General features: G+C 35.3%; 4 protein-coding genes across 4 annotated transcripts; 1 reads left to right on the forward strand and 3 right to left on the reverse strand.

Moving 5' to 3' along the window:
- Positions 1-518: 518 nt before the first annotated feature.
- MELLADRAFT_104436 (uncharacterized protein) lies at positions 519-2,878 on the reverse strand (the record flags this gene model as incomplete). Its single annotated transcript, XM_007407542.1, has 2 exons — positions 519-2,773; positions 2,827-2,878. The coding sequence occupies 2 exons, from the start codon at positions 2,876-2,878 to the stop codon at positions 519-521; spliced, it is 2,307 nt and encodes a 768-aa protein (XP_007407604.1).
- Positions 2,879-3,297: 419 nt separating this feature from the next.
- On the forward strand, positions 3,298-6,515 carry MELLADRAFT_96407 (uncharacterized protein; the record flags this gene model as incomplete). Its single annotated transcript, XM_007407434.1, has 6 exons — positions 3,298-3,320; positions 3,407-4,385; positions 4,458-4,623; positions 4,695-5,506; positions 5,598-6,278; positions 6,369-6,515. 6 exons carry the CDS (start codon positions 3,298-3,300, stop codon positions 6,513-6,515), a joined length of 2,808 nt encoding a protein of 935 aa, XP_007407496.1.
- A 573-nt stretch (positions 6,516-7,088) lies between these two features.
- MELLADRAFT_104438 (uncharacterized protein) lies at positions 7,089-7,904 on the reverse strand (the record flags this gene model as incomplete). The annotated part of the gene is made up of 2 exons (XM_007407541.1): positions 7,089-7,346; positions 7,728-7,904. 2 exons carry the CDS (start codon positions 7,902-7,904, stop codon positions 7,089-7,091), a joined length of 435 nt encoding a protein of 144 aa, XP_007407603.1.
- A 1,902-nt stretch (positions 7,905-9,806) lies between these two features.
- MELLADRAFT_115837 (uncharacterized protein) lies at positions 9,807-12,814 on the reverse strand (the record flags this gene model as incomplete). The annotated part of the gene is made up of 9 exons (XM_007407540.1): positions 9,807-10,359; positions 10,442-10,519; positions 10,617-10,819; positions 10,939-11,145; positions 11,296-11,591; positions 11,674-11,714; positions 11,794-11,866; positions 11,951-12,526; positions 12,593-12,814. The coding sequence occupies 9 exons, from the start codon at positions 12,630-12,632 to the stop codon at positions 10,326-10,328; spliced, it is 1,548 nt and encodes a 515-aa protein (XP_007407602.1).
- Positions 12,815-15,313: the final 2,499 nt, after the last annotated feature.

Raw genomic sequence — 15,313 nt, forward strand, 5'->3', positions numbered from 1 at the left:
TCACAGCCCAATTTGCCTATGCTTTAGCATAGCTATGAACTGACACCAACTAAGTTAGTGGTGGTAGCAATCAAAATGGGAAAATGCGTAGACTTGAGATCTTGAAGGTTCGACTGAAAAAGTCAAGCAACCCCTTCAATCCACCTGTTCTACGGTAACTTATGATAGCTTGTTTTGGATGTTGGGTTTCTGCATGAACGTACTCTGATCTCTTTTGAAGCATTTCATAAAGCAATTCAATGCAAGAACGAATTGGATTATGTATTCCATCAACTCAGACCTATGTAGATTTAAATTCAAACTTTTTTCTTTTCAAAATCAAAAGTTTTGTAATTAGCTTTTGTTTATAGCTTCAAGTTTTTATTAAAGTGAATCTACATAAGTGGGTTCAAAAATGTTCAATTAAAATCGAAAAAATCTTAGAATTAATTACGTGACACAGACCAGCAAGAAGAAATCGAAAGGATTCGTGATGACTTTTGAAGTTGTTTGTCTTTGGAAATCCTCAAAACAAAGAATCACTTCAACTCATCCCTTTCCTTCAGAATCCCACCATCCTGATCCTCATCAAATCCATCCGTCCTCCTAACCCTACTTCTCCAATCATTACCAGCTCTAAAGCCGATTTGATCAATCTTAAACTTCCAAAACTCACTTGCAAACTTATTCCCAAACCCCTTTTTAATCAAATCAAACAAATTATCTAAATCTTTAGAAGAAGGAACAAGTTGATCATCCAGAATTTCTTGAAACAATTCAAAACAAAACTTATGACTTAATTCACTATTGATGATTAAATGTGATGAAATCAATTGTGATCTTTCTTCATGTGATAGAAATGTATTTTTGATGTTTAAAAATTTATCATTCTCTTGATCTTTAGTTTTAGTTTTTAAATTAATAACAGGTAAAGTACGATGTGTAATAAAGATCGTAATAGATTCTTTTAACATTTCTTTTGTTTTTTCATTCGGTTTGATTTCATATAATTTGGTAATCGATTTAAGTAATGATAATGGTAATGGATTAATAACCTTTTCGATTTCTTTTTCTTCATTCCTATTAATTCCCCAAGAAGTTTTCCAAAGCCTTAGAATCGAATTCAAATTTCCTTCTTCAAATCTTTCTAAACTTTCACTTTCTTCTTTGATTTCGATTCCATCTTTATCAAATTCACGTAATGGGATCTTGATCCAATCAAATTCTTGGGTTTTTGGATGTTCCATTAAAACTCTAAAAGCTTTTTTTCTACTTGGTTTCATCCTTTTATCAGTTTCATTTGATAAAGAATTCATAAGATAAAGAATTAATTTAACTAATTTAAATGGTTTCAATGGTTTACCACGTTCACCTCTTATTAATGGATTCGATAATTCTTCTAATGAATTGATCAATTTAAGTAATGGCCAATCCAGTTTAGCCAAATTTAATCGAGGTACAAGGTTTAACCATGTTTCAACTAAAAGGCTTGAACGACCTAAATCAAAGAAAGTTTCCAATGTATTCTTATATAACAAATCATCAGAAGTAAGTGTATGTTCTTCACTTCTACGTTCTCTTACTGCATCCAAATCAGAAAACCTAAGTAAAAGATTAGCCACTGGAGGTGCAGGAGATCGTTGATCGATTTTGGCCATTTGATTAAACGTTTGAATTAATTTGATTGAGAATTGTTCAAGTTGATAAGAAATCGATCCTTGTACTCTCATTTGATTCCAAAGGATTTCTAAAGCTTCAAATGAATCTTTAAACAGTTTAGCATTATCTCTTCCTAATCGTTTTGAATTATATCGTCTTATACTGGTATTAATTATAGACCCTAAAATCGTCATGATCGCTTGATGATGAGGTTCAAGAGTTTCATCTTCTAATGATGTTCTATATACATCTTCTGATCGGATATAATTCCATTCTACTAATTGACTATAAATCTTTAAACATAATGATAAAGTATTCTGAGTGATTTTGAAAGATAAATTCGGATGATTTTGAGATTCAGGATTATCAGTATAAGAAATCCATTTGAATATTGATCTAATTCCAAATCTTGCATGAGTTTCTATACGATTATCATTTGATATTGATTGAATCATTTTCATCCAAATGTTTTCCATTAAACTGATATCCCAAAATAGATGATGATTTGATCTTCTAAGTGATTTCATTACACATCTTAAGTTTTCGGAACTTAATCCAATCCAATCCAATGATGAATTTCTTTCTTTGATTGGAGTCAGATTGATAAGTTGATGAAAATAATTTGAAACTGATTCATCTGTCACAAATGATAAACGTTTTTCAAGTTCAGATACCCACCTTCTTTTTCTTCTTGACAAATCAATCAATTTCTGTAAACCTGATTTACGTTGAGAGATTGTAAAGATTGTAGTAGGATCAGATGAAATATCAAGTAAATCATCAATTAATCCTTTCGTAAAGGTATCATTTCTAGATTTGAGTGTGTATTCGATAAAAATATCTAAAGATGCTTCTGGTAATGCTGTTAATAAAGTAGAATGATGGGTACGAATCGATTGGTAGTCAGATTCATTCAGTGTTGGTGCCTTTGGATCTTCTAATCTGATTCGAATACGTTGAGATCCAGAACCAAACTGCAGTCCTCTGAGTACAGTAAAGAGAGCAATCAGATTAGGTTCGATGATTTGACCTTGATTATCGATTATGTTCTTATTCGAAGAAATGGTTTTTGAGGATGATACTGGTCGGTTTGCTGAACGGGGTAACTTGATATGTGTTGATGTAGATTTTGAGACTGAGGAATACGATGATGATGATGATGGTTTGCAAAGTCAGTCGATCTTCAACCATTTCGAATTGAAGAAGATGGATAGCTGACTAGATAAAGAAGTACAATCATATTTTGAACCGATCGATTCTTCTGATTGATGATGACCAACTTGAGTATTGAAAAGTCGATGTTGTTGAAGATGATAGAATGAAGATTGATGATGATGATAAGCTGGTATTTGATGTGATAAAGATCTATTGATTGAATAACGAAATGAATATGACTCGATTGAAGTGATTAAGTTAAAGTTCATTTGATTTTAAAATCAGTTTGCTGAGCTGAGTTGAGGAATGCTGAGCTCGATCGCATTAGTTCCTCTTTTGCTTCTTGACCATTGAGTAAAATTTAAAAAATTGAAAATTGACAGTTGGTGGAACTGTAGTTTAGTAAACTGTAGATTAGGAAACAATACTTTGGCCAGAATTCAACTTGGTTCGATCAATCAAAGCCAGAAGTAACTTGTTCTATCATCAATTCACTTCAACAAGATGGCACCATCAAATCCTGATAAGTTGAGTTCATTCTAATCATCTATTTCCTTTATTTACGAATATAAATGTGAATCGCAATTGATCGAAATCTCCTCTTTGTTTTCAGATATGCATTTCTTAAAATGCAGGCACCACCAAGTTATGTAGCAGGTTTAGGTCGAGGAGCATCAGGTTTCACAACACGATCAGATATAGGACCAGCAAGAGAAGGACCCACGCCAGAAGCCATAGCAGCAGCTAGATTAGCAAGAGGAGAAGATGATACAATCCAAAATGAAGAATCTGAACAATTTCAAGATCCAGATAATGAAACGAATCTGTTTGGATCAGCACCATATGATCAAGAAGATGAAGAAGCGGATAAAATCTATGAATCCATTGATTTACATTTAGAAAGAAGAGGACAATTAAGAAGAGAGATTCGAGAAAGATTAGAAGCCGAAAAATTAGAATCTGAAAGACCAAAGATTCAAACTCAATTTGCCGATTTAAAAAGATCATTAAGTACTGTTACTGATTCTGAATGGGAATCTTTACCTGAAGTTGGAAATTTAGCTGGTAGAGGTCATAAGAAATTAAGAAAAGAAGGTAATTTAAGAACTTATGCTATACCTGATAGTGTTTTATTAGGTCAAAGAGATCAAGTTGGAATTGAAACTAGTTTAGATAGTAGACAAATGAATGGTGATATTACGCCTGCTTCGACTACTACTTCTAGTGATGGATCAGGTGTGATGACCAATTTTGTGGAAATCGGGGCTGCAAGAGATAAAGTGTTAGGATTGAAGTTAGATCAAGTTAAAGATTCAGTCTCAGGTTCAACTACAATCGATCCAAAAGGTTATCTAACTCAAATGAATTCAATCGTCTTCAAAACTGAAGCTGAGATTGGTGATATTAAAAGAGCTAGAGCTTTATTAGATAGTTTAATCAAAAGTAATAAAAAACATGCGCCCGGTTGGATCGCTGCTGCTAGAGTTGAAGTAGCTGCTGGTAAACAAGTGGCTGCTAGAAAGATTATGGCTCAAGCTTGTGAAGAATGTCCAAAGAGTGAAGATGCTTGGCTTGAGAATGCGAATCTAAATGTAACTTTGAATTTTATTGATCCTAATCGAATGATCGAATTTGAAAAGCTGACTTCAACTCTTGATTCCTAGACACCCGAAAATGCCAAGGTAGTGTTGGCAGATGCGGTTACTCATCTTCCACATTCGGTCAAGATTTGGTTGAAGGCTGTTAGTCTGGAACACGAAATCCCTGCCAAGAAAAGAGTGATGAGAAAAGCATTAGAATATATTCCTACATCCGTAAAACTATGGAAAGGTACTTGATTCTTCAACAACTCTACATTATTCATCATGACACTAATCTCGGATCTCTTTATTTTCTCTCAGAGGCTGTCAACCTAGAAGAAAACCCCTCAGATGCACGAATTTTACTTCAAAGAGCAGTAGAAGTCGTTCCATTCTCCGATGAACTTTGGTTAACACTCGCAAGACTAGAAACACCCGATAAAGCCAAACAAGTGTTGAACAGAGCACGTCAAACGATTCCCACAAGTCATCAAATTTGGATTTCAGCTTGTAGGTTAGAAGAACAAGAAGGCAAAGAATTAGATCGGATTGAAGGATTGATGAGTAAAGGAGTTTCAGCACTTAAAAAGAATGGAGCTGAATTACCTAGAGAACAATGGATTAAAGAAGCCGAAAAATGTGAATCACAAAAAAGTATTGTCACTTGTCAAGCGATCATCAAAGCTACAATTCATTTAGATATAGAAGATGAAGATAGACGAGATGTTTGGTTAGAAGATGCTCAAAGTTCTTTGGCTAACGGGTATATTGAAACTGCTAGAGCGATTTATGAATATGCATTAAATGTGTACCCAAACAAATCAGACATATGGAGAAAAGCTGCTGACTTGGAAAAATCGTACGGTACTAAAGATTCATTATTGAAATTATTAGAAAAAGCTGTCAATGCTTGTCCTCATTCTGAAATTCTATGGTTAATGGCTGCAAAAGAATGTTGGCAATCTAATGGTGATGTAGATGGAGCAAGAAAGATTTTAGGTGACGCATTTGAAGCTAATCCTGAAAGTGAACAAGTTTGGTTAGCTGCTGTTAAACTTGAATCGGAGAATGGACAAATCGAAGCGGCTAAACAGTTGATGAAAAGAGCAAGAGATGTAGCTGGAACAGAAAGAGTTGAGTACTTCTTAATCATTTTATTTATCGTTTTTTAATTTTGATCATATTGAATATTGATTGTTTGGTTTTGTTATATCTGATGAGTAGATCTGGATGAAAAATGCGGTTTTTGAAAGACAACATGGATCAGTTGATGAAGCATTAGAAATCACAGAAAAAGCATTAATTAAATTTCCAACTTCTGAAAAACTACATATGATCAAAGGACAAATTTTAGAATCTAAACAAAACTTATCAGGAGCAAGGGAAGCCTATTCAATCGGAACTAAAAAATGTCCAAAAAGTATACCATTATGGATCTTATCATCTAGATTAGAAGAAAAAGTAGGAATGACCATTAAAGCAAGAGCAATCATGGAAAGAGCAAGACATTATAATCCAAAGAATGAAGAATTATGGTCCGAAAGTTGTTCGATTGAAGAAAGATCAAGTGGTCATACTACTGGATCTTCTACTAATGCTAATGGAGTTGGAATTCAAGCTAAGAATATGATGTCTAGAGCACTACAAGATTGTCCTAATTCTGGTTTACTTTATTCTCAATCTATTTGGTATGAACTTAGACCACAAAGAAAAGCAAGAGGTGTAGATGCACTTAAGAAATGTAATAATCATCCAATGGTGATTGTTACGGTGGCTAGATTGTTATGGGCTGAGAGGAAATTAGATAAGGTTAGGAATTGGTTAGAGAAAGCTATTGTGGCGGATTCTGATTTTGGTGATTTTTGGGGAATTTATTATAAGTTTTTAAAAATGCATGGGACTGAGGTAAATCCATCTGTTTTTTTTTCTTGTCTCTAATACATTTTTATGATATGACTGACGGATTTATTTGTTTTGTTTGTTAATCATTTTTAGGAAGAAAGCTCAATGTTAATTGAAAGATGTAAAAATGCCGAACCACATCATGGACCAGTTTGGCAATCTACTGTAAAAGATTTATCGAATACAGGAAAAAGTATAAAAGAAATTCTTGAATTAGTTTCAGATAAATTACAACAATGAAATATTCTTCATTTTTTTCGATAAACGTAAAAATGATTTCTATTGAAAGTATTGATACTATATATATGAAGAGAACTTCATGTTTTTTTATTTGACCTGTAAATGTAAATCAATTCTTAATTCTATTCACATGATCTTGAAGTCTATTAAGAGGAAATAAAAGCATAACCAAAACACAATGTGACGCTCATCATATTCAGATTCTCTATCAGTAGAAGCGTTGCTCGGATTTAGATTAATTTTATCATCATTTTGTCATTGATCAATTCTAAACTTCAGACAAAAAAGTGACTTGCGGAGTACGTATCACACCCTCTCTCGCAAACTCACTCATCGAGTGGCACATCAGTCAGGTCTACTCATCACATTTACAAATTCTCTACCGGGAGAAAGAGTTTCCGATTTAAATTACATACGGTATATACAGGTAAAATATAAGAGGAAAATTTTCATTTCTATATTGCTTTTATTTGGTGAATATAAACCAATTCACAAGTTTATCAACAAATTCTTTAGATCTATCAGAAAAGTAAAAAAAAGTATCACCAAAGTAACATTGCTCAAATTTTAATGCTAAGCAGAGTACTCTTTACATCTCATTTCTCTACCAGGAGAAGGTATATTTGGATTTAAATCAGATTTCGAAAGATTTGTTTGCCATTGAGAAATCTTTTGATTGATTGATGGGTGATAAATTATAGGAGTTTCTTGAATTTGATTGAATTGTGATCTTGATGAACCTAATTCTGAAAAATTTGATAATTCTTTTGGAGGTTGGAGTGATGAATTATACATTTCAGAAGATATTCGGTTTATGTTCAAGTATGGATGCTATTTCGAAGCAGACAAAACTTAATGAGTTTCAATCACTGGAACTTGAGAACAAAAAATGATTTTAGGATTGGAATGATGAGAGGAAAAGATGACTCAACTGCAAGTAAACGATGAATTCTTTTTTTGGTATTTTGTTTGATTGTACTACCTAAACCTTTGAGTTTTGATTCATAAGAAGCCAATGAATTCAATTGTTTTCGATGATTGGTTTCTTTTATTTTATCACTTTGGATTTGATTTAAAATTGATTGAAGTTCATTGTTTCTTTCTTTGATTAGTTTGTCCACCTTCAAAGAAACCAAAACAAGAAAATTAGTATCAAAACACAGTTATCAAATGTGTGTTTCGGTAAGAAAAAGAGACAAAAAGGATACTTACTTCTTTACTTGATTGTATAACTTTGGCATACGCTTCTGAAGCTCTAAGTCTTAAATCATCATCCTCTGAAGCAAGATATGAAAAGATATTTGGTGGGTTAAAAGTATGATGAGGTTGAAAATGATTTGGAACCGAAGAATTCGATTTCTCAATATCTTGAACATGCTCTGTAGCCATTTCATTGGATAATTGTATAAAATTCATAAAAAGGTGGGATTGATAAATGAAACGATGGAATTCAAGAAGATATTTCCTTGACCAAGATCAAGTATGTGCTCCTTTTATGGAAGAATGAGCTTGATGAGCATTGAGTGAAATTAACTCGTTCGATATGTGTTCACTAAACAGCTCAAAAGCCCTCAGCCTTTTCTCAACTTCTTCCCTCAACAGATTCTTTTCCATCCTCAACCTAAGAGCTTAACGTTCAAATTCGAATCATGACATTTGCAAGGGATGTTTTCTTGCCAGAGTTTCCCTTGCTGAGGGATTTGAAGAGACCGACAAAGCTCACTTTTGTGTTTCAAACATTCGAGCTAACAAATCTCATGAGGTTTTGAGACTTCAGTGACTTCCTTGAGCTCAGCCACCGTTGGCATCACTGCGGTAGCGCCGCTATCGCATATACTACCGGCAAGGGTGGTAGAGGTGGACCGCCAGTCGTGAAACATGTTGAACTGTTTTTAGACTTTGCACAAAGAAATGACTTCAATCTTGACAAAGAAATCTGACTATCTCATTCTCATCATGCCTTTGGAAATGTACCTCAGTGATTTTCTTAGCCGCCGGTGGCCTCACTTCGGCAGCACCGCCATCGTATATTTATTACCGGAAAACCCATGTACCGCATTCTTCTCGGACAAAAAGATTTCTTAAATATCCTCGAACCGCAAACTAAAGACTGAAAAGATGCATAGATTAATTTAAACTGTACGACTCACAAGTCGTCTCGCAGAAGGGGCGATACGACTTCGTGTCTGATTCATGATGGTGGCACCATGGCATATCTTGACCTTTCACCTCAGCATCAAGCCCTGACAGAAGATATTTTCATGCTCAATAATCAAGGGGCACCCACTAGCACACCGAAGCTGCGACCGGGTTATCTCGGTCGCACTGGTCAAAGCCACCGGTCACACTCAACTTTAAATTCAAAATGTACGCATCAACTCTTCTTCTCCTCTAAAGGTTTAGAGAAAGAAAATCAAGTTGGCCCTAGCTTAGAAATCACTTTACCTGAAGATCTCAAGGTATTGTTGGAGAAAAGAGCATGAGATCAGCAAAGTTCAAATGTAAAATCAGGTTTTTTCTTCAAGATGCAAAAGGAAAAGTGTCACAACAGAGGTCAAAACCTGAGTAAGGTAAAGACTCAAATAAAGCTTACTTGAATTAGAAAGGAGTAAATGATAAAAAACTTACAGTGCGAAATGAAAATAAAAATCAATGAGAATTTGAAATGAAATTCAAAGATAAAAATGAGAACTTCAACTGAATAAGGCATAGTCCAAAGATAGAAGATCACAAAACATCACACTCATCATCAAGATTGAGGATCACACTGCAACCTCATGGAACCAAGACCATGAGAATAAGGCTGGTGCGGTTCTGACTTCAGATCAACCACAACAGTGCTTGTATTCCAAATTCCAGGCAGGACACCTGTCCTCTGAGTGTGGCTTTATACTGTACAAAATGGTAAACTTGAAGACTTTTTTTCCTTTTTCTCTTGACTAACTGAATTTTCAGGGTGAGGGACACTCCACTGACCTATTGTATCAAGTATCTGCAAAGTGGTGATACCTTTTCTCAATACCATCCGATCACAGCACATAAAATTGTACCATGTTTGGAATCATTACTTGTACTACATCTATGCACCTTATTTGTCTGATAATGTTATGTCAATACATTGTTTCACTGAGATGAGATCACATTAGATCTTCACAACATACTTTCTTGACAAGTTAAGGAGTGGTGAGATGGTAGTAGTACAAGAAAGAATTAATTTCTAGTGAACCTCTTCCAATTCTCCATTCCAATCATGAAGTCACTAGCTCTCAATTATCCAGAACTTGTGTTGAAGATACAGATACAACTTATCAGGATAGGTGTTCCAATTTTCAATGTTAATACAAATACACTAAGAAGAATCATCCAGATTTTTATTTTCATTTCCTTATTTGATCAAAAAAAAAACGATCCAAAAAAACAATTTCCCTTGACAGATTCATCTCCTACCCCCAAAAAAAGAAGAAAAAAAAAGAGTTACAGAAACCAAAAAAGAGATCAAAAAGAATACGTTACAAAGATATAGATAGATAGATATATGTATGTAATTAAAATCAAAACTACTACTACTACCAAAAACCAATCAAATCTAAAGAAACACTAAATTAATTTTTAACTAATCAAAAAAAAAACACAATGTGATTAAGGAAATCTAGAGATGCAAAATCAAAATGAAAAACTCAAATTTAAAATGAAACACAAAACAAAACAAAACAAAACCCTAAAGAGAAACAAAAGACGAACGAACCACCAAAACAAAAAAAACAATCCATAATATCTATATTAAACTTCGATTACTTTTTTTCTTTTCCTTTAATAAGGATTCCATTGAACAGTATGCATTAAACTAAAGAAAAACCAAAAAGAAGAAAAAGAGATTCAGTCGAAGAAAGTATTGTGTTAATAAGTGAGTAGGTTTAAATACGAACTTGAAAGATTCAAAAGCCGTATAATTATCTAATCTCTGAGGAACAAATCCTTGAACTTCAGACCAAGCCCTAAACATCCTACAAATCAAAAAACCCGCACCCCACCAAGAAAAACTCAATCTTCCCTTTACCCTCCTTAGAAAAGAAAGCAAAGAAAAAAAAGCAAGAACTCAACTGTCTCCAATAACAAGAAATCCCAGCAGGACTTAAATAATATTTAAACAATCGATTCGAATTCTCTGCAATCGATTTTGATTTCTTTTGATCATTGATTAAAGATTTCATAAGTTCAGGTAAACCTTCGAATCCAGGTCCTTTAGCTAATGCAATGTTTTGGGTAGGTGAATTAGGATTCGAATCTAATAAATGATGAAAATGCTGCAAAGAAAAGAAAAGAAAAGAAACCCCAATCCCACCCGCAAGAAGAAGAAGAAGCAAAAAAAACAATCAGTAAATTGATCAATCATTATTCTAGAAGAAAAAAAGAAAAGTTTTACTTGAATGAATTTCATTTCATGTGAAACGATCACACTACGACACATTTGTAAATACTTCAATCTACCTGAATATGCATAACCTTCTGCATGAACCAAGTATTGATATTGACAATGTTCTTCTGGAGTTTTTAATAATCCATCTAAATGTTGCCATACAATCGGTTTGATATCATTCCATTCATGTCCTTTTGCAATCTCAATCATTTGCTATAATCCCAAAACACATCAAAAAAAATAAAATAAAACACATTAATAAATCAATCAATCAATCATCTAAAGAAACATTAACCAATCTTTTTCTCTGGAAAACCAGAATCTTTAAAGATTTTCAAAATATATACACACACACATACTTACTTCTCTAAGTTTGACCAAAATCGCACCTCTCCAAAAAGCCTTAGGAATCTTATCTTTCCAGTCCAACTTTTTTTCAATCTCATTACACTTATCTCTAACTTCAATCATACTTCCCACCTTCGGTTCAGGCCAAGAATAAAATCCGTAATCCGGTGTAAGCCAAACATCCTCTTGATCGATTGTACGATCTAAAACCCATAATGGTAATTTCGTTTCTTCACCTGTGGGTGCGTCTACTGTTTTTACTACGAATTCTATGTTTGGTAATCGTTCTGGTGAAGTGATCACGGCTTCTTCTGTGAAAGGTTTTTCCAAGACCTTCTTTTGCTTAGTTTTCTTCTTTTGATTTTTTGATTTGGAATAGATAGATTGACTTACGAATCGAGTTTAATAATGCTTCTGTACGTTTTCCTGGTCCACTATAAGGTAAAGAAAAATCCCGTTTAGTGATGGTGAACTTGAATTGGGAGAATTGGATTCAGGTTTTTGGAAAATCACCCTTTATATTCTTTGATATATACTCGATTCTCATAAATCAAAACCCTTGCGTGTCCCACTTTGATAGCTTCATCTAATTTCCCAAAAAGATTCACCCATCAATCAGCTTAAGTTTTTCAAAAAAGATGACATGAAGAGTTGTTGAAAGAAGACTTACCAAGTTGTTCAGACGTGACTTTTTTATTTGATTCTTTATAAAACTTTACAACTCTTTCTAATTCGTAAAACAAATTAGGAAAATTCTTTTCACATCTTTTCATACCCATTGATCTATCCATTTCGATTTCGATCGAATCCAATTTCTCTTCAACAAGTTGATCCACAACTTTAAACTCCAAACTAGAATTCGAATTTACAGAATGATGATCAAGCGAATTCGAATGATCATGTTGAATAAATTCATTTAACAAACTTTCTTTCCAAACGTTTTCTTTTTCTTTTTCTTCTAAATCTTCACAAAACTTAGATTTATATTTTTTAAGAGTAGAAGAATGATAAACCCGATTTGGAAAAGTTGAACAAGCTTTTGATTTAACAGCATTTAACAAATGATAAGTTGAACAAGCATTGGTTTGTGAAAGATTTGAATCTCTTATGAAATGTCGATCGATTAAGATTATTGAATAGATTATTGAAATGTAAATTATCCATGAGATAGGTTTGGATCTGATTAAACTTGTGGTTGAGATGTGTTGAGATGGACTTGATGGATGAGAAAGTAATGGAGATTGTCCTTGAAATCATTAATTAGTTAGTTTTGAAAGTATAAAAATGATTGATAGTAGATATAAAAACTTACCTGGTGATGTAGTCTTCCACTTTCGAAAGAAAGAGACCATTTTCAATCACAAACACAAACACACGATCCGATGAAGTTTGATGGATGATTGGTAAATTCAATTTCTGATCGGTTTGTATAGTAAGATGGTATTAAATTGTCGATAGGTTGAGTAAGTGAAAAATCGGTAGTGAAGTATTGCAGATGAGAAGTTTATATCTTATGGGATGTGTGAAGTTTTAGTTGAAGAGAAGACTTGAGAATATTCTTGATGTGTATGCGCAGGATGAAAAAGCTTTGTTCAAGATTGGTGAATCGTGATGAGTTCTCCTTTAGAAATGAAAGATCTTGTTCGGTTAAACTTTAATATTAACTAACTAATCTTCTTGGATTCTCAACTTTAAGTTTTACCCCTTCAAGCCTTCTCTCTCACCTCACCTCACTTCCTTTATCCCTTTGTTTGAAAAAAAAAATGTTTCAAGTTGAAATTGGATCAACATTAAACTTAAGTTTCTTTTCGACTCATCGAAACCATGGCTATTCCAAAATGAATTTGTTTCAAAACTTAGAAAATTGTATCTAGGGATCACGAAGGAGAGTAATATCGAACGCAAGGTAAAGATTGACTGAAATGTACGAGGATGCTTTGGTAAAGATTCTAGTCTTGAGGATTGAAGATTGAAGATTGAAGACTCAAAATTAAATAAGTTTAGAATGAAGGTTGAAGCAATTAAGTAAGTGAATTTTGTAGCTTGATGAATACCTTTCAAGGGACGTTTTTCTTTCAAGTACAAACTGACTCCTGCGACCCGTTTACCGACCAGAGGGGATTCTATTGCCGAATGACGTCAAAAGTCAAGACACGAAAGGTGAAAGATTACATAGGAAAGATCAGATGGATGTACAGTCAATTCCATAAAGAATGAAATGTTCAAAATTCGAAAAGACCTGATGGTCCGTGCACCGTGGAGCCAGACGAGCTTCGAACCACCAGGATCAGCATTAACAATCAGATCCTGTCCAGATCCCGTCTTCTCAAATCTCAACAACGCTCACGAACCTCAATTTTCTTCAACCTTCACGAACCTCGAGTCCTTTGCATCGTACGACATCTCCAATCTGATGAGAGGACCCTCGATGGCGCGATGGGGTAGCCCACCACGATTGAACTCCGGCCGCGCTAAATCTGGTCATTTTTCTGGAACACCCATATCCACAGTCTCTTCAATCAACTCAGACCAATCCGATCATTCTTCATTCCCTGTCAAAGCTTTCATATTCATCCCGCTATTTCTCAGCGTCTCCAATTCAACCTTCATCCTTGATAACCCGTTAGAAATGTCGAATGTTTCTGATATTAGTGCCCAGTACGTCTTCGAATTGAAAATCCAAGGAAATCCAACTTACTGATTCTGATCGTTGATTTGCAGGTCCGATTCCGAATTTATGAAGATGGCCAAAAAGTATTTGGCTGATGAAGGTTATGAAGGTTCCAGTAGTGCCACCCCGGTCGAATTCGATTACAGACACTCTTCTCCGGTTAAAGAAAAATCCCCCGTCAGAGGACCTACTCCATTCATTGCACCTGGTAAGTGATACTGACCAGTTGTCTCCTTGATTTTGTGTACTGACATCTATCTGTCTGCCTAGTGGCTCAACCCGAAGTGGTCATGCAGAAGCTGTGCGATTTCATGATCACTTTTGGTTTGTTCACTCCGGAAGCAAGCTCGGGGCCCGTCAAGGCTAATCATAAGCCTCGTTGGATTCCGCAAAAGTTGCCCATAACGCAGCAACAAATCGAGGTTACAAATTCTTCCTTGGACCGTCTCAAATCTCACCTGTTCACCATTGCTGACAAGGTCACCGATGACCGGTCCGGTGGCATGTCGGCCCTCTTTCAAACTGCCGACGCCAACAATCAGCTCTCCCTCGCCATTTACATCGTTGGCCATTCAACTTATGGCAAGGGTAAGGAAATGAAGGCCTCCACCGATAAGGAACTGCAAGACTTTTTTGCGGTGGTGGTGAAGAATGCGACCTCCGAAAACGGCCTCATGTTGACGACGAAAAATCCTTCCAAAGCTGCTCAACAAGAAAACGAGGTACGTGTGGTCCACTCACCCTTTCACTCATCTCTCCCATATCAACTTTGATCATTTCTCTTTTTGTTTTTAGAAACGATCTTTGGCTCACGCAGTTTTGGCCGCTCGAAACGTCGTTCAACATGGGCACACGACTTCGCAAGACGAGCTCGATCATTCTGACCCGGTTCCCAAACAGAAACAGATCTTGACAGACTTGATTGCTCATCATAAGGCGCTTGGCAACACCTGCAAGGAGGGATATTGCCTAGTCGATAAGCTTCAACCTACCCGAATCATGACCTTGTCCTTTGAACACATGGTCAAGTGGGCGAAAGCTATAGTATGTAGTTTTTTCGCCCTTCTCCCTTGTAATCACTTTGGTTGACGTATGTCAAACAATCTAGGCCGCTGGAATTGACGGGGTTACCAAGGATAACCCACCACCAAAAGATCCAGCCTTCAAGTGGCATTCCATCAAGCGGGACCTCGTAACGACGAACCCAATCATGTCCTCTAAGCGTTCAAAGACATCGAATCAAGAACTCAAAGTGGCACGATCGCCTGGGACTCCCTGGGGTTATGCTGAGATGCAGGATATGGATGTGGAGGTAGATCGTCAGGAGGCAAAGAGACTAGCGTACCTTTCGACCATCCACGA

The sequence above is a fragment of the Melampsora larici-populina genome (assembly GCF_000204055.1).
Source record: "Melampsora larici-populina 98AG31 unplaced genomic scaffold MELLAscaffold_9, whole genome shotgun sequence".
Taxonomy (NCBI): Eukaryota; Fungi; Basidiomycota; class Pucciniomycetes; order Pucciniales; family Melampsoraceae; genus Melampsora; species Melampsora laricis-populina.